The 26,500-nt window shown below is 47.8% G+C and overlaps 1 protein-coding gene across 2 annotated transcripts in view; it reads left to right on the forward strand.

The window, feature by feature from the left end:
- AGO1 (protein argonaute-2) overlaps nt 1–26,218 on the forward strand; it is an 83,662-nt gene extending 57,444 nt beyond the window's left edge. For both annotated transcript variants that reach the window (XM_065447709.1, XM_065447710.2), the window contains exons 8-11: nt 5,352–5,602; nt 6,336–6,767; nt 12,968–13,167; nt 13,584–26,218. In XM_065447709.1, coding sequence (XP_065303781.1) covers nt 5,352–5,602; nt 6,336–6,767; nt 12,968–13,167; nt 13,584–13,692 — 992 coding nt within the window. In that variant the 3' untranslated portion in view covers nt 13,693–26,218. The remainder of the gene's footprint in view (nt 1–5,351; nt 5,603–6,335; nt 6,768–12,967; nt 13,168–13,583) is intronic.
- Nucleotides 26,219–26,500: the final 282 nt, after the last annotated feature.

Consider the following 26,500-nt stretch of genomic DNA (forward strand, 5'->3'; position numbering starts at 1 on the left):
CGGTGAAAAGTGGTCACCCGAAAAAGGTATACCGTATTTACATGATTGTAAGTCGACCCCTTTTTTAAAATTTGAGTCTGAAGTTGGGGGGGTCGACTTACAATCGAAACCAAAACATGGCCCCGCCAAAAAAAGCGATACTAACAAGAGCTACAACGTAGTTACAATTTTATGTTTTCTCTATGGCCCTACCCGTATCTTTTTGCTGTCCCGCGTGTTTGTTCGCTTTTCGGAAGGGTTTTTCAACATTTTTGAGAGTCTTACAGTCATAGCTTACAGTGCATGCAACACTCATGGGAGGGTGTCGATAGTTGATGGAAGCGCCGCTGTTCCCATTTGCGGCGACACCCTCAGAACAGCGGCGCTTGCGGGGGGCTATCGGTAGTTCATGGAAGAGCAGACGCCGCTCGCGGGTTTCTCTTTCTCTGTTTAAAGACATTGGAATTGGTTTGACCAACTTTTTGACGCGTTCCACTTGACTGCCGGCTACGTGCTACTTCTATGCTTCCCCAGTCGTCATGAGTGCTGCAGGCCCACTAATCGTTCGGCACTCGTTCACAGCAGCGTTCAAGGGGGCTGCCATCCTTTACGCCGAGGAAACAAATCACTGCGCAGCGGGCCGCAATTTCGATGTTTCTAAATGGGTGGTGCGAGAGTGGCGACTGCAGCGAAGCAAAATTTTCACCCTGTGACGGCAAGTGACAAATTTCCCACGTGCCGAAGTCTGGACGCTTTCCGGAGCTGTAGGCTAAGCTTGCGGCGTACGTCGCTGAAATGCGTGATCGGTCCGTGCCATTGAAGTGCGACGTGGTCATGAAACAAGCCCGGACCTTCGCCTTAATTTTAAGGTGCTGCGCCGCCGTGAGTACGAGTGGCTGGCGGCAGAAGACTGCGAAATTACGCCAACTGGACCTGTCAAAAGAGCCTCCGTGATGGCTGCGTGTGGTTGGGTGCATTTGGCGTGGGCTGCTGTTCTGCAAGATGTCCTGGTGCGGTCGTTTGCCAAATTTGAAATTTTGCTGGACCACGACGCGCTGTGGGACCGCAGCAACGATGACGATGGCAGCACTAGTGAAGACGAGTAGTCGAGTGACCATGTCAGCTACTAATAAATTTTCGTTATCGAATGCGCCCTCGGGTATGCTCTTTTTTTTTTTTTCCCCGGTCAAGTGATATGGGGGAGTCGACTTACAATCGTGTAAATACGGTACAAGTACATGTGTCAATATCATTTGTTACTGGGAAAAATGCCTGGCCAAGATGTTTCGAAGGAACCAAGCGAATGCCAGTGAAATATGTGGCCAATTCGAAAGCCTGGATGACATGGGAAATTTGCAACTGGTTGAAGCACTTCAGCGAAAACGTGAAGCAACGAGGGTGCCAAATCTGCCTGCTGCTTAACAATTGCTCCAGGCACCACATTGAAGGCCTTCAACTCTCCAACATCGAACTGCAGTATTTTCGTGCAAATTGCGGACTGCTGCTGTCGCCATCACTTGATAGACAAGATTCTTCTGGATGTCCGTTTTGAACGCCAGGTGAAGATCAACATCTGTCAAGCAATCGAGATGCTTGCTGAGTCCTGGTAGGAAGTTAAAGCAGACAGTCACTAACTGCTTTGTGAAGGGCCAGGTATCTACCGTAAAAACCGCAATATAGGTCAAACTTTTTTCAAAAAACGATTGCGAAAAGTCAACCCTCGTCTTATAGACCAGACATTGGCAGAAAAACTATGGAAGTCTTGCAACAATGGGCGGATGAAGTAAACAGCCAGCAGCAGCGCGGCGTGGCGACATCACCGGCATTTTGTGTTTCCGTTGTGACAAAGTTAAGCCTGGGATACATGGAGCGAAAAACTGGCATCCAGGCGGCGAAAAACGCCTGGCGTCGAACGCTCACCCCTCGGCGTCCAAAAGTTTGACTCCCGCCGGCTATCCAGACCGATCGGAAAAACCGACGCCCAGCGATCGACGCCGGCGCCCATATGGGCGTAAGTATAGGGGACGAAACGGTTTCTCGTTCGCGGCACCCGAAGCTGGTTTTTTTTTCTTTTCCGCTCTCGGCACGCGTGCTCGTAAAGTTTGGTTTTGTGCTTCTTCGGTTAGAAATCGCCCTGCTCTACTACAACCAAAGCCCCTTCGGCTCGAACGCCTCGAGGAAAAGGAGGGGCGACACATTACAGTTAGAAGCCAAATATGCCTGATCTCCTGGCTGTTTGCATCTGTGTGGGCCCAGGCAGCGCACTCAATGCCTGGGGCACCGAGAACGAGAGCCGGTGACATGCCCATTTCACACCAAATATCGATAATTCTATCCTCTCCGGCTGCAGTACTAAACGCTTGTTATTGCAGGAGGCTTTAAAAAGGAACTGACACTGAAGTAAACATCAATAACCGCAATTTATTTTACAAACGTCGCTGTTGGAGATCCACAAAACCTTCTGCAACGCCTGCACTCCGTGGTGACCGCAGGTGACCGCTCACTCAACGTAGCCAGACCCGCCAGACTGCGCAAGGCCAGCCCGCTCAAATGCTTGCAGATAAATGAAATGTGTAGAAATCGTTCGTAAGCGCCTCTATGAAACTTTTTTCGAAGTTGTTTAGTCAGTAACAATAAATAATGCAATAAAAATCCTGCTTATTCTTTTTTCGTTATGCAGAAACATATTCGTAAAGTAAGTCTGGCAACAATGCGGCAGGCGCGCGGTGGCGTCCGCCCGTATCTCGCTGCATGTAAGCGAAGCCAGCGAACCACCGACGTCGTCTTGCAGCGTCTATTTCTGCCGCGCAATGTTCGCCGTAAAAGACCGCTCCATGTATCCTGGGCTTTACATTGGCTAAAGGTTGCTTTTTCACATTTTGGTTCAAAATGAGCGGAAGCCAATGGCAATTCACCGTCGCCTTCAAGAAAAAGGCGATTGAGTGCACGGAAGCCTACGGCAACCTTGTGGCACAGCGTGAATTTGGGGTATCTGAAAAGAGCATTCGGTAGGGGCGGAGGCAGAAGCAATGTATTACAACAGAACTGGGAGACAAGGTTGCGGAGTCCGTCCGGGAGCTGCGTGTAAGATCGCTGCCTGTGACTGCTGAATGCATCCGTTTGAAAGCGGTAGAGATTGCGCGCGCTTATGGACTGGGCAGTGAGAAGCACTTGTCATCAGACTCTAGTTCGGACCACTCTGATCAAAGGCGTTGTTCTGATTCGGAGTAGTGCTTGCGCATTTCGTGCCCTTCTGTGTACTGTACACTCAGCCAATTTTTAACAGTATCGCGCGACCATCGACCCGCATGTTTGTCAGCGCCTTATCATCATGGCACGGAGCGGCGAAACAGCGAAAGCAAGCGCATGTGTACACGTGCGCGTATCTCATTTGTTTTGCCGCTCAGCTCCGTTAATAAGGTGCTGACAAGCATGCTGGTCGATGGTCGTGCGATACTGTTAAAAACTTGGCCAGGTGCACATGCGAGCAGCGTTTAAATAGTCACTATTGTGCATGAGTCGCATTTGTTTCAAGGTAAGGGTGTCTTTCGGTACTTTTGCCATTGAAAAAGATTTTTTTCATTTTTAGAATTAGTTAGTTGGGGGATCGACCTATATTCCGGTCCGACCTATAGTCCGGTTTTTACAGTAAGGTCACCCAAGCTGGAGTCTAAAGACGAAAAGGTGCCTTCAAACCCACCTGATCTGCCTGAAGCGTGGGTGGCACTACGTGCGAATGGGAGAGTTCCCAACAACATGGGACTTGGTGAATTCTTGTATGCAGATAATGGTGCTGTATCTATGGAAGAGATTTCATATGCGGCACTTGTGGAAACTATTCAAGATCGTGGTGACAGTGACGTGTCAGAGGCAGCTGCACTGTTTCTGTTGCCTACCTTGAGGGAGGTTACGGACACATTGGATGTTTTTGCACTGTCACTTCGGCTCACAGGTCGATGAGGCAGCCTTGGATAATATAGTTTCTTTGGGGTGCCGCTTAACATCATCCCTTGGGTGGAAAGAGCAAGCAAAAATCGTGCAGTATTGTTCTGTTAAATAAACGTTTCCGAGGTGGGTTAACCAGGATTGGCATCGATTGAATTAGTTTTTGTTTTTGCATGGTCTATGCTAGTCTTTATTTGAAAACTGCATGTAACGAGAACCTGGATATAATGAAAAATTGCTGACTTTTTTTTTATTTCGTTACATCCAAGTTTAACTAAGTGTTCTTTTAAGGACTGATCGCAAATTGCCTGAGGTGGAGAACACACAAGGAGTATGATGGAAAGGAAGTTCAAAGTGTTGTGGCCGAACTTTCGTTGTGTTCCTATTTGTGTGTTGGTCTGTTTGCGTAATTAGCAAACAGTCCTTAGAAATGAACCAACTAGCCCCTCAAGATGTTCTGCTCAACACACTAGCGGTCTGCTCCTTGCAAAGTGTAAGTATCAGTAGAGCCGCGGTGATACAATCCCCTTACGTACCGTATTTACAAGACTGTAAGTCGACCCCCGCTCCCCATATCGCGTGACAGGAAAAAAAAAAAGAGCATACCCGAGGGTGCATTCAATAACGCAAATTTATTAGTAGCTGACATGGTCACTGGATTATTCGTCTTAACTAGTGCTGTCATCGTCAGCGCTGCTACGGTCCCACAGCACGTCGTCCAGCGAAATTCCTTATTTGGCAAACTTGTGGAACAGCAGCCCACGCCGAATGCACCCAACCACATGCAGCCATCAGGGAGGCTATTTTGACAGGTCCGGTTGGCATAAGTTCGCGGTCTTCTGCTGCCAGCCACTTGTACTCACGGTGGAGAAGGGCGTTAAAAGGTGAAAATCCGGGCTTGTTTCACGACCATGTCGCACTTCACTGGCAGGGACTGATCACGCATTTCAGCGATGTACGCTGCAAGGCGTCATCACTGGCGTCGGGCAGGGGGATACGATCTCTCCAATGCTATCCACACCGTGTTTACATTCAGAGACCTGGATTGGGAAGAACGTGGGATAAAAGTTAATGGAGTTAATAGCTGCTAAGTTAAAAGTTAATTCCTTAGCAACTTGGGATTCGCTGATGATATTGCCTTGCTTAGTAACTCGGGAGACCAGTTGCTGGGATAAGGCCGCACTCCAGGCCTGTTTATGCAATTTTATCAACATGCGGGTGTTTTTTTTAATCCGGTGGAAAATTGCGCGGCACTGGGATTCGAACCACGGTCCTCTTGCACGCAAGGCGGATGTTCTACCTCTACGCCACCGCTGCGAGTGTGATATAACACTTCGTCATATCGAGGTTCAATTGCATTCAATGCGATTGAAGTGGCGATAGTGTGAGTGGTAACTAGCCCTACTCTTTGCTGTTCCTGGTTGCAGCCGAGGTGAAGCGAGTTGGGGACACGGTGCTGGGCATGGCCACGCAATGCGTGCAGGCCAAGAACGTCAACAAGACGTCCCCACAGACTCTGTCTAACCTGTGCTTGAAGATCAACGTCAAGCTGGGTGGCATCAATTCCATCCTAGTGCCCAGCATTCGGCCTAAGGTGTTCAACGAGCCAGTCATCTTTCTTGGTGCCGACGTCACTCATCCTCCCGCTGGTGACAACAAGAAGCCCTCCATTGCTGCGGTCAGTAGTGGCCTTGCCTTCCAGTCTGTCGCACTTGTAGTAAAATCTGTGCGTCATAGCCAAGTGGACCTCACTGGTAGCGCCATGGAATGTAATTTCTTGTATCGTGGAACTTCAAGTGCGAGTACAGTAAAGTCTTAAAGAAGACGGTAAGATCAGCACTTTACTTCATTACATCAAAATTTCGTTACATTGAAATTTGGCCTTTTATGCAAATAAGTAGCCTCCATTGGATTTTTCTTGCACTAAAGGGGCCGTCAAATTTGAGAATGTGCGATCAAAGGTAAAGTATCGTTGCGTGTCGTTGATATCTTCATGTCAGTGGTATGAAGCGAAGCCTATAAATCCTTCCTGTCTGCTTCGTTGCCGCAGCTGACTGAGCGGCCCACGGTAGGACGATGCTATCAGCGGACCATGTGCCACACACTCCAAGGAGTGCAGCATGGAAAACCTTCAGGTTGTCCGTGCTGCACTTCATGCAGCACATAGACCATACTATACAAGTGCACTGGCAGGCCTTCGGGGCTATTTCGGATATGGCTGTGGTGATTTGAGCCCTTGAGGGCAGTGAAACGTGTGCGTTCAGTTTTTCGGATGTTTTCGGATCCCTTAGGGAGCCTGAGAAGTGAGACATTGACTGTATTTCTGGCCCAACTCGCCTGGGCGCTTTTTCATTCGGCCGTGTGTGGTCGGGCAGTGCAGAGATGAACCCCCGTGTGTGTGTTGGTTGCAGGTGGTGGGCAGCATGGATGCGCACCCCAGCCGGTATGCGGCCACGGTGCGGGTGCAGCAGCACCGCCAGGAGATAATCCAGGACCTGGCATCCATGGTGCGCGAGCTGCTCATCCAGTTCTACAAGTCAACGCGGTTCAAGCCAACGCGCATCATCTTCTACCGAGACGGCGTCTCCGAGGGCCAGTTTGCCCAGGTGCTGCACCATGAGCTGCTGGCGGTGCGCGAGGCGTGCCTCAAGCTCGAGCCGGACTATAAGCCGGGCATCACGTTCGTTGTCGTCCAAAAGCGGCACCACACGCGCCTCTTCTGCTCTGACAAGAAGGAGCAGATTGGCAAGAGTGGTAACATCCCCGCGGGCACCACGGTCGACCTGGGCATCACGCACCCCACCGAGTTCGACTTCTACCTCTGCTCGCATGCGGGCATCCAGGTGCGGGGACACGGTTGCAGCACTGCACCCTTGACTGATGTGGCCGATTCTCTCTTCGTTATTGGCACGTAGAGAGGCGTGCAAATCTGTAGTTGCCACTTTACGCGAACTACAGTTTTGTGTGTAGTTCCCAGCAGGCAGTTAGGTTGTTCGGCTTTGTATGTACCAGTAAGGTTTCCATGTGTGCATTTACGTTGGCCATGTCTGATAGCATGTCCACGTTACATTGCATAGCCATCTGTGAATTGCACAAACCGGTGAAGTTATGCTGGTAAGGCTCTGAGCAAACCTCTGTGTTGCAGCGAGACAGATATTCCACTAATACTGGGGTGACATTTGGAAATTCTGAGAGTGCCAATAATTTTGGTGCATCCGTGGTGCCACTGTCACGACCATATGCAACACCTTAAGGGACGTCGCAATTCAAACAGTCAATTTGGTCAAAAGTTTCTATTTTTTTTATTTATTCATTTTCGCAATCGTCGGACCTTCTTCCACCTCTTTTGTAATGTAACAATATACGCACTAGAAATCCAGAACACTGCAGTATCCTAGTGTGCTGTAAAAACTGTGAAAAAAATCGGGTTTCGGGGAGAGCCGTCGGAGCGGAGCGCCGCTGTCCGGGTATCACCGTGAACAGGGAGAGGCTTCAGATGGCAGCAGCACTGTTCTATGTGCGCGCGAAAAAGCGATAGTGAGAGGGGAAATCTAGCATGGCCATTCATTACTGCAGTCACGTGGCGCACACGGAACACTCCTATTGGTTGACGCAGATTTTAATCACTGGCACGGTTGTTTCACGCGCATTCGGGCAGCACCAAGCTGCGCATTTCGAGTTTCCAAGACTGACATTTCAAGGTCAGCCTGGGTATCTCGCTTTTCTTTGGTTGCAGCACGATCGTGATGGGGACATGATTTGCGCAAGATAAGATCTGTTTACATTTTTTTGCAGTGACCAAGCTATTTCACATGGTTTCACAGAAAGTATTTTGTCAAGGGGCACAGTAGATAAGGAGTGCAGAGATAGAGTACAGCGAAAAGGCTATCCATGGAAGTGAACACAGCCAGTATCCCAAACAAAGGACCAGCGATTCTGTTGGGCCTGTTGATCCTGTCATTGGTGGTTCCTGATAAGATTGCAAGGCATTTAAAGATGGCCTAGAGTCTGCATGATACTGCTAAAAAATGCCAAGGATTGCATTGCACTGTAAGGAATACGTGATCACGCTGGTGAAGGACTGCTGTCCAGGAAGGCTTTTTTGCAACAAATCTGACAAAAAAAGGAAAGCTGTGTGCAATGCTTTCTCATCTTTTAATTTTCAGGCACTTGCTGTCACTGATCCCTTCACCATTTTGCAAATACAGTCGAACACGGATATATCGAACCCACATATATCGAATTATTGTCTGTATCGAACTCGTATATTATCCCCTTGAAAATTCTGTGTAAAAGTATAGAAATTCGTACGTTTATATCGAACGATATTTTTACCCGCCATTGGATATATAGAACGCCGCGCGATCTCGGCACTCACTGCACCCGCGTGCTCCGCGCCTCCCCCGAAAGGCTCGGAAAATGTGAGAGCGAGAGGGAGGGAGGCTCAGACGGTACTCCCGCTGCGCACGCTCTTTGACTTGCGGCAACACCCTGCTTGCGGAACTGCTTTTATTTTTCTCTCTCCCAGTGTCTCTCATCCTTCCCCCACGTAACCATAGTGATCGGCTCGGAAAAGGTAGCCAGGAACGAAGGCAGCGGTGGCCTCCTCCTTTTGGCTTTTTTTTTTTTCGTGTTGCTTTTTCACGAGTTTTGCTCAGCCAACCACAGCTCGTGCCTTTCGTACGTCGCTGTCGCCCTCGGAGGTGGCCATCGCGAGCGCTTTGTTGGCGGTGGCTGCGCACGTGAATTCTTGTGTTTTGTGTGCGTTCTTGTGTTTCGTGTTCATTATTGTTTTGCGTGCGTCTCGCGACACGTGTGACTGCATCGTGGTGAGCTGACGCGGAAGCAATGGCCGCAGCAAGCACAAGCAGCGTCAAGAAGCGTAAGAACCTGGACTTTGCGACAAAGCTGAAAGCCATTCAGCGTGTTGACGCTGGCGAGAAAAGTGCGACGGTGGCAGACTTCGGGATTCCTCGGAGCACTCTAAGCACCTTGTTAAAAAACAAGGCGGACATAAAGTCGAAAGCGGCGGAGTTACGAACGTCGGGAGCTTGTCGTGTGCGCGCTCCTGCCCACAAGAAAGTTGAAAAGGCCCTCTATGCGTGGTTTTTAGAGGTGCGGGCTAAGAACATTCCGGTGGATGGCCCAATGCTAATGGCTAAAACCAAATGGTTTGCCGCTGCACTCGGTGATGACAACTTCGCCGACAACACAGGGTGGCTGCAGAGGTTTAAGAACCGCCATAAGATAGTTGGCAAAACCATTTCTGGGGAAAGCGGAGCCGTCATCAGCCAGGATATCCAGCAGTGGATTTCGAAGGAATGGCCGGAAATTTGCGCAGTTTTCCTCCGCGGAAATCTTCAACGCCGACGAGACCGGGTTGTTTTGGCAGATGCTGTCCAGCAAGATGAGCAAAGTCCGCGTGAGTGTTCTGCTCGCTGCTAACATGGATGGCTCTCAAAAGCTCCAGCCCTTTGTGATTGGCAAAGCAAGGGCACCGCACTGCTTCAAAAACTGTAAGCAGCTCCCCGTTCGCTACGCCTTCAATAAGAAGGCGTGGATGACGCGTCAGCTGCTCACAGAATGGTTGCAAGCGTGGGACGCCGAACTGGGCAAATCGGGGCGTCACGCTTGCCTCCTCGTCGATAACTGCTCGGCCCATCACACCACCTGCAAGCTCGGAAACATCGCGCTCAAGTTTCTGCCGGCGAACACGACAGCAAAGTTGCAGCCGCTCGACCAGGGCATCGTTAAGTCGTTCAAAGTCGGCTACAGGAGGCGACTCATTGATAGGCTTTTGGTGAACCTCCGCATGGGCACCGAGCTTAAGGTTGACCTGCTGGGGGCCATTCAAATGATGACGGGCGCCTGGAGAGACGTGAAGCAGGATACTGTGGCCAACTGCTTCCGGAAGGCAGGCCTCGTGACAGCCAAACTTCCTGAAACCTGCGAAGATGGCGACGGCGACAACGAGTGCATGGACGACGCGTTTCGCGAGTTGTCGTCCCTTTTCCCGGCTGCCGTTCCAGCCGAAGTGTCTGCTGACGATTATGTGAACGTTGACAGCAATGTTCAGGCTGTTGCGAGCCTCGCCGACGAGGATATTGTAGCTGCAGTCGGAGGGACCCAGGCTGACAGCTCGAGTGGCGACGAAGATCGTCCGGACGAGGGCGCGGCTACACGCTCGTACTCCGCCGCTGAAGTGGCGGCAGCGTTCAGCTTGATTCGCCGTTGTTGCGGCGACATGGAAGGCACCGGGCTTTCGCACCTGAACAGCCTCGATAAGATCGAGGTTGGCGTCTTTAATTTCATTTGCAAGGCGAAGAAGCAGACCAACATAAGCGATTTTTTTTCACGCAAATAAAGCATTACGTTGCGTCGTGTGTGCGGAAATAGTTGTCATTCTTGAATGCGCGATCGGTAGGTCATCGTCCGCCACAGGTAGTCTCTGGGCCTGTATTTTTTATATCGAATTTTTGATATATCTAATTAATTCGCGATCCCCTTCGAGTTCGATATATCCGTGTTCGACTGTAGTGAAGAGAGATTTTTTCATCTTTCTTTTTTTTATATGTCCTGAAGCATAGTAGAGTGCTACTGTCCATTTTTGTCCACATACTCTAATATTTCTTTAATTCACGATTTGCAAAAGTAATCTGTAAGACAATACGCATAACAAAGCATAATTTTTTTCTCTTCTGCTTACTGTGCAGTAATAAATAAACCAATAGCTCTATATCATGAAGTAGTGCTTTGTAAACTTTATGGCACAAAAATCAAGAGCGATATGAATGAATTAGTTGTGGGATGTCAATTAGAGGATGCCAATTGTTGTAAAACAAAGCTATAGCAGATAGCTCCAAACTGTTTGATATCTGATGTCAGCATAATATACCGTATTTACTTGCATAATGATTGCACTCGCGTAATGATCGTACCTCTGAATTTAGTCGTCAAAATTCTATTTTTCTTTCGCGTGTAATGATCGCACCCCGAACTTGTCGCAGTGATATGTCGTGTGCCAAGTCTAGCTAATGATGATCGCACTTACCATCTGTCAAATGCTACGTGAACGGCTCTTGAAGACATACCAAGCGGTCTGCACACACCCGACATACTTGAGCAGATGCCCCATTTCATTCCTTTCATCACTTTCCGCACTTCCATGAAAAAAAAAATTACAACCAAACTTGCCTCAGCTTTATTATTTGTAGGCTTCATAATGGTTTTGGTCAACAACAATAACATAAAGAGGGTGCCTTTTGATTCTTGTTTGCACTTATAGGCACGCAACAAATCGCGAGCGGCGACGATAGTGGCCACGTTTACACTCGTACGTTAGAAGTGTACCCTATTTATACGCTGATGCTTGTAATGCAGCTAAGATATTCGCCTACCCTTAGTGGAAACTTGCCGTATTAGGATAGCAGTGAAGACAAATGCCGCAGTTTCCGCAGCATGCCCGCCATGTGTTTCTGTGTCACTGAGAGCTAAGCGTGCCCATCTGTTTCTGTCCCCTCAAAGTGGACATGGCTACATTATTGTCGCAAACTTGCCGATGTTAACGATATTATTCATTACTGATATGGAAGGAACTGTTTCAATGCACGTAATGTACTCACAAGAAGAAAAAATCTCGTTCAGCTTGCTCTGCCGGCTGCCATTTTTGTTTTCGTGTCCCGCACTGACAGCGGCAGCCGCTGCCTGCTTGTTGACCCGATGTCATCCCGCAGTAAATGCGGGATGAAAAAAGGAAATCTTTCTTTTCATGGAATATTTACCTCACCTAATGACGGCACCCCTCAATTTGGGTCAATTCTTTTGACAAAAAAGTGCGATCATTATGCCAGTAAATACGGTAAATTACATTTGTATACCAAGTTTCATCAGGTTAGTTAGGACTTCAAGGACATATTATAGGGCATTGGTTGTCCACATTAATTTATGTAGGAATGCTGTAAGCTCTGCACAGGGCTTTTACAGAAGTTGATAACAATACATATACAGTCAAACCTACTTCATTAAAACCTTGTGAAATTGGATCATTCGGACTTGGACTGCAGTCTCTGCAAACATGTGCATTATTTCATTGCATCAAACTCTCGTTAATTCGGACGACTTTTGTGTCATGTAAAGCTCTTCAAATATGCGATGCAAACGAGTGATAGCGTACAATCGAAACGACGCACTGGAATCTGCATCACCATAGTCATGAGCGGGAACCATATGGGAACTGCTGCAGTGCTCGTGCATGAATTTTTTTATATTGCGTTTACCAGCACGCATGACTTGCGTTGCAGTGTGCTTTCAGAACTGCGTGGTTACAATCCATGAATGCATTGATTGTGACAACGGGTTCATATGCAGCAGTTGTGGCAAGCAGTAGTTTCATTTGAACTCAGTGCAAGGCATGCGTGATGTCGCAAGTAAGATGGGAGTCATCAAGGATGAACCAAGAAGCGCGGCCCACTCGCCAGTGTTAGACCTGCTGGCTGTGCTGCAATGGGGGGACGATCGGCTGTCGACGAGCTCGCTGGCGGAAAACTGGAATGTGCGTGTTAGTGGAAAGCACGTCCACTCGGATAAAGACACGGGTCTCTTGCTGCGATGGCACCGGGGAGGAAGTGAGGAGGCCCTTGCCGCTGCGAGCTCTAACCGGTAATGAGATAACCACAGCTTCTGCATTGAGTTAGTGTGAAATAGAAGTGGGAGTTTCACATCTGTTTAGTAAATGAAGGTGAGTCGACGTAGTAAGCATTTGTTTATTGGTTTCTTGCTGCATTGAATAATTCGACATTTGTTTAATCTGGAAATATTCTTCCGGTCCAATGACATCCAAGGTAATTAATGAGGTTTTGCTGTATACTACAAGCCAGGTTTGGTATTGAAGGGCACGTTTGGAACCATAATCACGGGCAATTGACTTTTGTGTGGTACGGTCGGAAAAGTATCGGCCCAATTCATCTGTGGCTTTGTTGTTACAAGGTAGACATGTATTGCTGCTTGCGTGTGGTTAGAGCCTTGGTCGCACTGTGTTTCCCAGGGGACGAGCCGCCCGTCACACTACCACGTGCTCTGGGACGACAACCAGTTCTCGGCGGATGAGCTGCAGTGCTTGACCTACCAGCTCTGCCACACGTATGTGCGCTGTACCCGCTCCGTCTCCATCCCCGCTCCGGCCTACTATGCGCACCTGGTGGCCTTCCGCGCCCGATACCACCTCGTCGAGAAAGAGCACGACAGGTATGTCGGGGCCGCTTTACACCGGAAGGAGCGTTGGACCCAATTTACACCACGTTGTTGCGACAGTGTTTCCAACTGGTTTCACTGCATTCAAACTGCCTTTTACTGTTGACAACACTCTTTCTAAATGACCTACCTGATATTGCGTGCGACATGTCTTAACGAACCACTGCTCTAGCTGTTAAAATATATTGAAGCTTCGTGGAACCAGTTTGAGGGTTACTGGATGCTTTTGGCGGTATGAAGGGTCGCATTTTTGGTCACGCACCGAGTTGCTTTTTCTAGGAATACCAAGCCAAGCTGTACTAGTAAATAGTGTTCCTGCAATGGCAAAATAGGCACGCTTTGTGTGGGAGCGGTTGGGTCCTTGCGATTGTCCTTTCACTGCAAGTGTGTGTCTCTGTCGTGTCTTGCAGTGGTGAAGGCAGCCACCAGTCGAGCAATGGGGACGACAGGACGGTTGTGGCACTTGCCCGTGCAGTCACCATCCACCCAGAGACCCTCAAGGTCATGTACTTCGCCTGAGGTGGCCCCGCCTCCTTCCTTGCGGGCGGCTGACTTGCCCCGGCCGCCCAGGGCACTGTGCCGGCGCGACTCCCACTGCGTCCCGGCTGGGGGAAGATGGGGCACCACCAGCGCTACATCGCGAAGGTTGTGGAAGGGCCCGGCATTGCTTGTCGAGCAGCTGCGGCTCCAGTCTCGGCGCTCCTCGGCGCGGGAATGCCGTCCACTGCCAGGCTGAATTAAAGATGCTGCGCAACATGTTAATTGGCGACCCGACAGATCATCATCGGCAACCCGACAGGTCGTCATCAGCAACCCGACAGGTCTTCATCGGCAACCCGAAGGGTCTGATGGCGCAACAGGTGTGGGGCCTCTTTGCTACTGCAGGTGGACAAGAGCTGTTAACCAGAATTTTCAGCGAAACCTCTCCCTGCATAACCTGCAGTGATTATGGCCGTGTTGCAGAAAGAGGCCTAGAAAGTCCTAGCTTTTTCTTTTAATGTCGAGGATGTAGTTGAGTAGCTGCAAGTATTTTTCAAGCCTGTGGGGGAACGCAGACTGGATGCCTCTCAATGTATGTCGAAACGATTCAAAGGCAGGTTTTTCCTCCCAGCTTGTCAGAGGCATTCCACGCCAGCTTTATTGTTACCGCTGCTGACAGCGATGCCGCGAAGCTTCCAGTCTGTCCCCAGGTATGCTGCTCATGGGAATACCATGCGAGAAGTCTCCTCCGGGGCCCTTTCATATTCAATCTCTTATTGATCTATGGCATAGTTCATGCATATTGCGATCATTCCATTCTTTCCTGCTATCTGCATGGATGGTGGGGAGGTTGTTTCTTCTGCACATTTTTCAAGGGGCTGACTGACAGGGCTTAACTTATTAGCCTCGCTCATTTCATTTGCACCACTCGACATCCACAGGAGCCCCCCTCGGTTCCCGTTTTTAATCTGTCAGTCTGCATTTGTTCTGCCAATGCATCGTCACCATGACAATGTTGGTGGAGCTCTCTCCCAACCGAGCGAAGCCTCTGCTGGGAATCCAGGGCGCACGACTTGGTTGCTTTGTTGTGGCGACATCTTCATAACTTATGTGGTGCCCGAAAATACCAAATAGTTGACTATGGTAGCTCGTATTGTTCTAGACTTGCTCCCTGCCTGCCATTTTCTTTGTTGGTGGCGTTTTGTTTTCCCCCATGTATTCAACCTTTGTTCTTTATGGTGACCGGGGCAAGTCTGGAGGTGGTGTGCGATGGTCACACAATCCACCCAAAATGTGTTCCAAGCGGCGTGGGGGATGGGGGGTACATTAACATTGCGAGGCTCCTTTGTTGCGGCAGACTGCCGATTATGGGCACTGTTCCACGAATTGCCTGGGCATGCTAACCAGCTTAGCGCAGCCTCCATTGCGGTATATTGGATGTTCACCCACTTGAATGTGGGTGGGACTTAAAGATCCTGTAATTATACACATGGTTACCATATCTGATGTGGTAACTGTGTTCAGACTTTTAAAAGAGGGTAACACCAGTAAGCTGCAAGAGAGGTTCATTCAATGGCGGTTAGTGTGACCCTTGCAACTGCCTTTAGTGTCTGCTAACTTTAGCAGCCAGGCATTGAAGTGGCGATAGTGCTTTGGCCCAGTGGACGCCTGGCACAGACACCGGGTACTTGCTGCTAAGGACAATGCCAGTCGCCAGGGGGCATGAGCTGCACTGAGGCCCTCTCCTCCTCCTCCTCCCCGCCTTTCCTTCCCCAGCCAGCCTGCGTTGCTGACTTGGAGCTGCTTGCCACTGTGGGTGTTTTGCACGGAGTGTGTGGCGCGTCAGAACAATTGTGTAGTCGAGGGAAAACGTGGAATTTAAGTAGCGTATCATCCGAATGCAGTGCGAATGCTAACAAAATTAGGAAATTACATAAGCTAACAGTTCATCGGGGAGCCTCTGGTCTATTAGTGAGCCAATGGCAAATGTGGATAGTTGACAGTTGGTAAAATTAGAACAAGCTATTTTAAAGTTTTTTTTAATCTTGCAAGAGCAGCTAATTCGCATAAATGTTCTGTGTGATTGCAGAACGTGTTCGCTATCCAAATAAGTATACCGGCATCAAGTCCGTAGGGGAAAAGAAGGGGGCGAGGGAAAAAAAAACTTCTGGAAAAAAAAAAAGAAAAACGTAGTAGGAACAGCGTTCTCAGTGGGTTGTGAAACCCCTGAAGTAATCTGCAAGCAACGATTTTAAAATGCGATACTACAACTAATTTGCTTTGCTCTGTGGTCTTTGTTCACATGCTTGATTTTATCTGCACTTCTGCAGATATCAGTGTTTTATGGTTTTTATCTCTAATCAGTTTCCATTTTCTAAAAGTAATCATACCTGGGGCCGTTTTCACAAATAAGCTTATAGTCCGTGGATGCCACCACATGGTGGGGACTTGAAGAAGCCAAACAAAAATATGAGCGATCGTTACAGCTATATTGTTCACTCCCAGCTGCATGGAGGTGAGCAATACTTCATTCAAGCATTTGTGATAGGCTTGCTTTGCATCTGTACTTGAGTTATCAGGTTTAGAAGCGTTCTGGTGCCCCTATGTTTAACACACAGAAAGAAAAAGAAAAAGCTGGGTAGCAGCTATCTTGCGATGACTGTCGACGTTAATGCGATTAGCATTCAAGCAATCTGGAGGGAACACCAGCCGTCTTGCCACTGCCGAGGTGCGTCGTGCACGAGCCGCGTGCTGCAGCCGGGCTCCTCACTCGCGCTTCCCTCTGGAAACATTGCCCCGTCTGGTGGAGCAACCCGCAGAGTCCTTATGCTGGCCTGCGCTGGTGGTTTGTCGGTGCGTGCTAATGCTCGAAATTTATTTTGCTGCCTGCGAGCATTCGTGGCGCAGTGCTAAAGTGTGACACAGGTTTGAATGCTGACAAACTTTAAGGGATATTTTCTTCAATTCAAGATGTGCGTAAGGAGGATAGATAGGTAGATATATGAATTGCCACAGAGTGGCTGAAGTAGACTAAGAATGCCAGTTGCATTAAAGTTAAAGCAGCCATAGAAATCTGATAGTGCACTTCATATCGTGCCAATTTTTTTCTGCGAGGTACAAAGAAATTGAAGGGTACCCACCGTCAGTCGGTGATGATCTTCGATTTAAGCAACGAGTCTCGGCCGATAGTTCGGGCCAAGTGCCTGCTTCGAAACGGGCAGCGCCAGTACTGAACCAAAGGCAAAATTTCAATGTAGGTACTGCCGCCTGCCCGCTCAGCAAGCACACACCCGAGGTCTGTGGGCACCACCAGGGTGGCCAGGGCTGGACGAGTGGTTCACCTTTCGTTCTAAGCACAGTGTAGTGGCACGTTGCACAGCATGGAATGGCATTGTCTACTTCCGGCATTAAAAAAGAGGCATGCAGTATAACCTTGCCGAACCGATAGTACGTTTGGCTGGTCCGCACTGCTGTCTGGCTCAGATTGCCATAGCGTGGAGCCCGCTCTTGATTTGAGCTCGAGAAAGTGTGGCCAGGCCCAGTGTGCAGCCGGAGCTATGGGAAGGCTGGAAGAGGAGATGCGCGTCTTCTGTTCTCAACAGTCAAGGCACCGTCGTGGCTGACGCTTGGTTGCACTGCCACGTCGAAGGCGAGCACTCGGAGTCGGGGTGCAGTGCTCCGAAAGTACCAGCCGAACGTTATGAAGTAGCGTGCCCCACCAGAGTGCTTTGGAGAGCTCAAAAATGACCAGCTGAATGTACCATAAGTTAATCGAAGGGAAGTCGCATTAGCACAAAATTCGTTGTATAACCATTGCCCACCCTCACGGCCAACATTAGACGCCAGAGTGCAGTTCCTACTGAGCAGCCCCCAGAAACAATGTTTTGAGTGCATGAGTTGCTATAGGAATTTAAAGGGGAATAGTGATTCCTTCTTAATATTCTTATGATCTGTTTCCCTAGGAGGTTTCACTATATATAGCATGTGACAGCTAAAGGCAGCAAGCAAACTTTTTTATGCTGCAGAAATCTGTGTATGACAAATAAGAACTAGCGGAAACTGTTAGGCACACATATCATCAGAGGAAACTGCACTGATGGCAGCACAACAAGCTAAGGCTGGCTGTTAAGGCTGGCTGAGGATAGCTGCTAGAGACATTAAGGGCTGTGCCAAATGACTTGGAAGAAATAGAAGGCCAGACTGCCTGAATTTCACACTTAAATCGTGGCATAGATGACGAGTCTGATGTTGCAGGTTTCGTAGCATACCTGGGCCCTGGTAATAGTTTACACAAGTTGTTACATTTACCTTTTCTTTTCATATGCAATTTTATCTTTTGTTGGCAGCAGCTACCTTAAAGTAGATGCTGCTCGAAATGTATGACATTGGGGCTCTTCAGTAATGGCTCACCTTTATGGCTTTCCCGTGCTTTGCTCATGGTAAGACCGACTCGGTGCAATCAATCCTCGTTTTAGTGAATTCAGTCTGACACGGAAACAATCAAAGGAAATTTTATTACAATGTTAGGAAAAGTTCATACTTTCTTCATAAGCAGATGTACGTTGAACACTTACACTGGAGGCAAACATTCAAAATTTACATTGTTATATCTAAAAGTTCACTTTATCAGTGCTCATTACATTGAAGTTGCACTGCACTCGAGAAGTTCGATCTGTAGGTTAGACTAGTGTTTATCTCTTGGAGAAATTGCAGGCACGCTGCAGCACACCTCTGCAGCGAGGCCCGCTTGGCAAGCAGCATGTCGGGCGCAGATGGTTTGGGGCGGGCACTAGTCACTTGGGCCGCTGATGCACCTCCTTCTCCCTCTTCTGCAAACCCTGCCATCAATTTGCCCCAGGAGGCATTTCTGTTTGCCAAAGGCACTCCTCCTGTTCACTGTGGGTAGTACTTCCTTGCTTGCTTCCACTGTGTTTTGTGTGTGTGTTAGCAAAACTTTGTCCCGAAAATACAGATTGTGTTGGCCCCACGCATTTGGGTCCCACTCTGTGTTGACAAATCTGTTTTTCGGATCGCACTGCCACCTGTGACGCCTGTTGCGGCCGCGTGTTTAGGTTTGTTCGGACAATGGAATGGTGTGTTGTGTTGGGCAGGTACTGCTTCAGTTGTTGGCTGCAAGAGCGCTCGTGAAGTGAAAGGCTGCAGTGTGCCCCCATCAAGCGGGCAAGTTAGGTGCACCCATGGAGAGTGCACTCAGCTTTAAGTGCACTTCCCCAAATCTAAACAGCGCAAGCGGAGTGCACTCGCAGAAACGTGCACTCGGTCGGCACGGCACACACTTTGCTGGTCGAGTGCGTAGCCTCGCCGCCAGCGGTTTCAACAGCACAAAAGGTAATGCATAGAAAAAGGACACAGAAGTTAATTTTAGCTGTTTGATAGCTTTTAACAAAATAATCTGACCAGAACTCGCTGATATTCTGTTCTGGCAGGATCAAATGCCGCCTCGTCGCACGCCACCATCTTGTTCTGGATTGGCTAGTCATTCTCTTGGCCGGCCTTGACTTGTAACACTCTTGTGATAAAAATATTTTAGTTTTTTTGTCGAGTAAATATAGATTAAGATTGTTTTTTATGTATAATACAACTAAAGCAATTGTTTTTTAGAAGGTTTCTTTATTTTAATCCATCTCAAAAAACATGATTTTAGTCTATCGACATTTTTTTTGTGCAAGTGCATTCTGTTTTCCCGCTTAGCACTGCGTAGCCTAAAGTGTCACTCAAGGTCCCGAAGTGCACTCCCCATAAGTGCATTAGCTTGCCTGCTTGACAGGGGTATAAGGCTCGATTCGCACAGCTGTCATCCCTCCTGTCATCGTTGTGGCACCAGTTTTCATTGGGGGAGAACCTGTCTTCGCTGGTTTCTCCTTAATGCCAGTGCCCTTGTGAGCATTGGCTGTTGCAGGCATCACTTGAAACCACCTGCCGTGGTTGCTCAGTGGCTATGGTGTTGGGCTGCTGAGCACGAAGTCACGGGATCGAATCCCGGCCACGGCGGCCGCATTTTGATGGTGGCGAAATGTGAAAACACCCGTGTACTTAGATTTAGGTGCACATTAAAGAACCCCAGGTGGTCGAAATTTCCAGAGTCCTCTACTACGGCGTGCCTCATAATCAGAAAGTGGTTTTGGCACGTAAAACCTCATAATTTAATGAATCCCTTGAAACCGGTGAGGAAACACTTTCCCCAGAAGTAAACTGGTGCTATGTCGGGACTAGTGATGTTCGTGTGAATTGCGAGCCTTACTGAGACACTGCCTCATTTGTTGCTGGGATTCATTTGCACGTGTAAAGCCACTTCACCGAGCCAGTGTTGTGCAGAGCCTCTCAGTGGTTGGTCACATGCAGTATGTTAATTGCAGTATGCGTTGCACACGGCAGTTGGCAGCCGCTGTGACGGTGGCGTGCTGCTCTGGGCGGTCGACAGTAGCACTCGTTGCGACTTCTTCTGAAGATGCTTGTGGGAAGATTTGAGTCTGTCTTCTGTGTTTTTTGGCACTGACAGTGATGCCCTTCAGGGGTGTTGCTTCTGGTCAAGTGACTTAACTGCAGTATGTCAAGCCTGTGAACTGCACTGTTTTTTTTTTCATACACAAAGGACGAACACAAAAGGGGGCAAGTAGTCTGCATTCCAGACCCATCAAATGTTCTTGCATTGAAATGAAACTGCTATCACGTCACACTTTCTCAAACATGTCAGCTACTTGGCACACTCCAGCAAGTCGTGTTTAGGCTGTCTCCTCAGCAGTAATCATCTTGATATCGATGTTTATGTTAGCCACACCTTGTGCTGCAAGGAGGGCATGCAGGCTGGTGCAGTCATCAGTCCTTGCGTCTTGTGGAGCTGAATGCTGTGCTGTTTTTTGTTGGTGTTGGGAAGGATCAGACGGGGGCCAGTTCTGCATGCATTTTTATTTTTTTGCTGGTCAAAGCAGTTTGTCGCTGCTTCTCTTTTCAAGAAGGGTCCTACGTGTGGCTGTTTTAGGGAAAGCCTTAGCCCAAGTTTGCCTGTGTTTAGGGGCAGTATTCTAGAGTGATAACTGTCGGAGATGCTGTCCCTTTTGCGAGATTTTGTGAGACTCTGCACCGGACGCATTGGCATGTACGGCTGACCCCGTTTATAGTGCTGTGCCAAGCTTCTCGTCTTTGCACACTGCCATCGACTGTATACTTCAATCGTCCTGGGCCAAATCAAGCTCAGTCGTGCGAAAGGTGTAGCATCTGCGAAAGTGATTGCAGTTTATCAAGGTGTTACGAGACTGTTCATTCCAGTAGAGCATTGTTTGTTTTTGGCTGTTGTTTAGGGCTCCTCTGCTCTTGCAGTTTTGGGTTTAGTGCTACTTGCAGACTTCACATTCAGTTCATCACTTGTGATGAAATGATGTTTCGCTTTTATGATGCACTGTTTCATTCATCGCCGACATTGTGCCCGACCACAACTACCATCTGTTCACCTCTTCCACGCCGTCGTTCACTGTAGCCAATGCCACCTCCCCCCGTAACTTGAGACGAGGAATACTAATCGTCGCAGTCCAAGAGGCAAGAGCTGTGACAACGTTGAAATGTGAAAGTCGTCACCGCAGTCTCTCGAACGTAATCGGAGTTTTTGTTGACAGTGTTCGCACATCTGCACTGGTGGACACTGGAACCGCCGTATGTTATGAACCCTAAGCTTTCTCGCTTACTTCGGAAAATTACGACACCCGTTTCTGGACTGTCCATCCGCACAGCCAGTGCTCGGCATGTTCACTCCTTGGCGGCTCCTGACTGGCCAACTTTACCTGGCACACTATCTTAGCTCTGCTGTACGGAGGGAGCTACTGAATGCTTGGACATAGCATGTTGGAATGGGGCAGTTTAATTGAATAGGTAATCCTGTGCAGTGCTGGTTGGTTGGACTCGCTGTTCTGTATTGAATCCTGAAAAAGAAAATGAAATTGGTTATTGTGGGCTGTGCACTTCAGTGACAGTTTTGTTAATGGGTTGCAACGTTTTGCCAACTTCTACAAAATTAGCTTTTTATCCCAGTCATTTGCAGATTTAAATGAGTAAAGACAGCACGTGGAGTTCAGTATGAAGGTATTGGTCAGGTACAATGCTCAGTGACTTGTTTTTAGGTCTGCAGTTTAATGTACATGCAGTCAAAACTGTATGTTGCAAGAGCTGCTGTGTTTGCTGTCATTTTTTTTTAGATGGTAAAGCTAGCACATTTGCAAGAGCTGATTCTTTCATGATCTGAGCTCCTGAAAAAAACAAATGTGGCTAGGGTATAGGTGAATAATTTCTATCATACCTGAGAATCTTATGTGACCTGTCTACGGCATCCTGGTTATCAAAATGGCAAACTGGGTTGGTGCGCATTCATTGTTAGAAAAAATGCGAAGAGATGAAGGCTAGAAAAGAACAACAATGCATGCATTTGCCAAGATAAGATTGCAACCCTCAATTATCTGCCACTGCATAGAGAACGCCTCGGGAAATCCATTTCACAATGGTGCAAGGTCATAGCAGTGTGGCCCACACATTGCTGAGATTGCAGGGCTGTCAAGGTTGGATGAAACTTCTCTTTAATGAAGCAAGGTAGAAAACTGGGCAAGTTGGTGGGGGTTCATTATCAGAAGTGCAAGAGGGGCACATTCAAAAGGGATTCTCTTTGAGCTCATGGATCAGCTATTGCACGAAATTGTAGAGATATTTTTGTTGGCGACACTAAAACATGTGTGCCATGCCTGCTCTGTGCAGTGGCTGATAATTTGGGTTTGCAATCTTTAGTGAAACCTTTCGGTTGATAGTAAGCGCTTCTGTGTTCTTCTTCTGCATCTTGGTCCCTTCTTCGCGATTTTTCCAGCAATGAATCCTATTCAGTGTGCCAAAGGAGATATTGGGCTGCTTCTCGCCACGGCGAACACATTTCCCAAAAAATTGTGCCAGTTCCTCTTGCTGGGAGCACCTGTTTTACGATTCTTAACGTTAGGGTAAAAAATGCCATAGATCCTTTAAAGAATCTGAGAGGCTTGATCTGATGTGTGGTTTGGCGCAAAGCCTTTTTATTGTTGACAATTTACGAAATAGCATGCCATGAAGGGTCATAATATTGAAGGTGGCAGTTGTGTTGTTTTATCCTGTATGGCGGCTTTTTTTTTTTTAACCTTGTTGTTTTGTGTGCTTCATGATAGCAATATCTGTTGTGAAATTGCTTGTGTCTAAGGGGTCGTGCTTCTTGGGGACTTCCCTTGGTGGACTCTCGACACAGATAGCCGACTACACAATATTTGCTCCTTATTTACATGCCCTTGCTAGTGAAATGTGAAAGTAAGTCTTATTATATATATTATATATATATCTATATGGTAATGAAATTGTCATGTGTCTGGGAGCTTGACATTAGTCATATCAGTGAGTCTTTTAAGCAAATTGTTTTATTCATTCCGTGGAAGCTTCTGTATTAGCCGAGAGAGCAATTTTTGATGATGTTGGATATTGAAGCCCTCCGGAACAATGAAGTGTGAGAGCTACTAGTGGCGCGAGTCCTTGCTTTTAGTGTGGTCATTTATTTTAAATGTTATTGAAATGGCTGCAGAGGGGATTTTTGGTTTCTGTTCTGATTTTACTGCGGCATGAAATGCCACCTTGCTGCGCATCGGAAGTGTTTGTTCCGTGTGTGTTGTTGGTGCGAGGATGCTTTTGTTGAATCAACTTTTGTCTGGGCATGTGTTGTTGTGATTTGTGGGGCAAGCGCCAGTGGGCAGTGCACGTTTACCATATTTACTCGGAAATAGGTCGAACGCAAATGTGGGCCGATTCTTGCACATTGCGCTCACCAAGAAATGTAAAATTGTAATTCGGTCGACACTATATATATTTAACTCGCTGAGAAATATGAAATTATAATTTGGAAATAGGTTGAGCCAGGTCTCTCTACAAAAACGAAAAACTTTGAACATGTACGGACCATTATTTACTGCAAGTTCAGCCACCAAATCTGGTAGTCGATGCCACAAGCTGCATGCACATCGACGCTGCCAGAAATGTCATCCCTGCTTGACAGGCATCCTCAGTGCCATGGAGTGTTGGATGTGCAACATTTCTTGAAGCCTGGCTGGGTAATTTCTATGATTGGTTTTGCGGTGAGCGCAACTTCGTCACCGTAGTACCTTGCTAGCTTTGTTCACGATTGTAGGTCGTGATCATGGATATAAGTCGATGGCTCATTTTGGGTAACATTTACGAAAGAAAATGGTGGACCTATGTTTGAATAAATATGGTACTTTGGCTGCAGATGGACTACTGGTGCTTGTGCATGCTTCTTGTGAAGGATGGTGCGGCCAGGTCAGGGATAATTTAGGCCAGCAGCTGAGTGGTCCCATCTTCCCCATTCGTTGTGCTGACCCCAAGGTTAATTATGCATCAGTGATCCAGCTAGCCCGTTTTAGTATCAGCTGATATCAATGCAACGTTTGTTGGTATTGCATATGTCCCATTTGCCTCTCCTTGGCCAGTCATCTACCCTGTTTGCCATGTTGAACACAAACCAAAAAGGATGAATTTGAGATCCTGATTATATTGCGCTTAGTGTTACACTGACGATTTTAAGAGAAGTACATGACGTGGACGTACGCAGCGCAATTAATGAACATTCATGAATGTGAATCATGAACATTCACCATAGCCCGTTCATTGCTTTACTAAATGAATTTGAGAACACCTCAACAATTGGCGTGAGGGGGAGTTTTTGCCTAACCGTGCTCGGTGAAGGTTATCAATTTCCAATTGATGCGACTCGTGATGTGCGGTTTTCAATCGGTAGTTGTTTAGTGCACACGTGCTGAAACCTATCGTGGGAGCCTCTTTGTTTGCAATTGATTATGCTACCTTCATGAACCTTTAATTCAGGTTGTATTTTCATTCCCATTTTGCACAAGCACCTCCAGTTCTATCTGCAGCCTAACTTTCAGCCAGCCGAAATCGCAGCTGCTTGGCTTCCTTCCCCACATGGTCAAGAGATTGGTGGAGGACTGTTGTCTTGACCTCTTGCGACATGTGCCATATGCCCAGTGTAATTACCTGCATATACATTACTGTTGTATGTGAGTGCCCATGAATTAACCTCAGCCAAAGGAGCAGTTGAAAAATTGAATGTTACTGCTTTGAGCAACTATAATTTCTTTTCCTTTCGTCTTAAATACTATTATACATATGTATATTTCGATGGCATGCGGGCCTAATGCAGCTATCAGTGTTGACTGGTGTGTGTTCTAACCCATGGTGTGTGCTCAGCAGCTTGGAGCAGCCCCGTATCGAATTGCTTGTGCACCATCTGAGTCACCGGGTGACCTTGGCTGCTGAGATTGGGCGAGCCCCTTTATATCGTTACTGTAACACTCCCCACTCTTGGCAGCCACCGTCTGTAATCGTTGCTCCCTTTTGTCTGCCTCGAAAAGCAGTGAGTTGTTTTAGCTCGGAATCCCTAATATATTCTACGCTGAATGCATTGTTTTTCTCCTTCCACTTTAGTCCTTTGCAGTCAATCGTCTGTCACCTTTTCCTTGCACAGCATTCCCTGAATCGTGTGTTGTGTCTGTGTGGTGGTAGCCGCAGGCGACGCCCAGTCCCATAAGAGCCGTGCTCGTGTGCCGTTTGTTGTCTGCAAAAAAAAAAATTGTGTTCTTGCTAGCACTGCAGACACGGCAGTAAATATTTCTTCGAACTATGGAGCTAACACCTTCCTACACTTGACACGCACGTGTTACAGCTTTTGGATTCACAAGAAGAGCTCTGCGTTGTTGGCTACACCTGTCTCGCAGTGACAAATGCACTTGTGGTTCCGGTACAGATTTCTGAAGCTGTTTTGTGCAACTCACTTTGATGCAAGGTAACGTTACTGTGGTGGTATGTGGAACTGTGTTTATTGAGGCTGCCAGCAGCTCTAGTTACTGCTTACGTGCACGGTAAAAAACCTCTGGTGGTCGATGCTAACCTGGAGACCCTCATTAAGTAGTGCCTCATAGTCAAACCTTGTTATAAATAAGTCTTATTTGGCACAAAAATAGCATTGTTATATCCAATATTCGGTATATGTTTAATTTGTTGCACGCTTACATTAGTGACAATTTTAGATTTACTTCTTTATATTTGAAAATTCATTATATCCGTGCTCGTTATACTGAGTTTGACTTTCATCGTATTGCGGTTATAGCACGTGGCAGCCCAGAATGTCATTTTAATTTTTTGAACAAATTCGGGTTTAATACAGCTGCAGAAGAGGTTGCCTCAAGCGCTTCTGCACTCGGCTACATACAATTAAGCAAGAAATCGGCGATCTAGTGGCAATGCCAAACAGCCCAGCGAGCACGATTCCTCTGGGCTTGTGACTGTGCGTCCCTTCTGCCTCGCTGTGCCACACATTGTAGTCATCCCTCGGGCGTGGCCGGCATCCGCTCTGAGCGCACAAAAGCGAACATCTTTCAGGCCCTGTACGCGTTTATTTATTGCATACCGAATATGATTGTGCCTGTTATATTGCGCGTTGTGTATAAAGAGATATCCTGAGTTTGGTGTGTACGAGTCTTTCCTGCTGGACCCTGATCTAGTCGCAGCCATGACCGAGCGTGCAGCATCATGGTGCAGTGCTGTGAAGAGGAGCCCGTGTGTCGGAAGTGGCCCGAGTGGGAACCATCGTGCAGGCGCAGAGTGGGCAGAGGCGGCCTGCTTACCAGTTCCCCTGTGAGCACCAGCTACTTGCTTGGTGTGAAAGAAAAAAAAGTCAGATCCACGACTTCATATTTTTTAATTCCTAGAATTCAATAGCCAGATTATTGACCTTCATGTCTCT

Source organism: Dermacentor albipictus, chromosome 5 (genome assembly GCF_038994185.2).
Source record: "Dermacentor albipictus isolate Rhodes 1998 colony chromosome 5, USDA_Dalb.pri_finalv2, whole genome shotgun sequence".
Taxonomy (NCBI): domain Eukaryota; kingdom Metazoa; phylum Arthropoda; class Arachnida; order Ixodida; family Ixodidae; genus Dermacentor; species Dermacentor albipictus.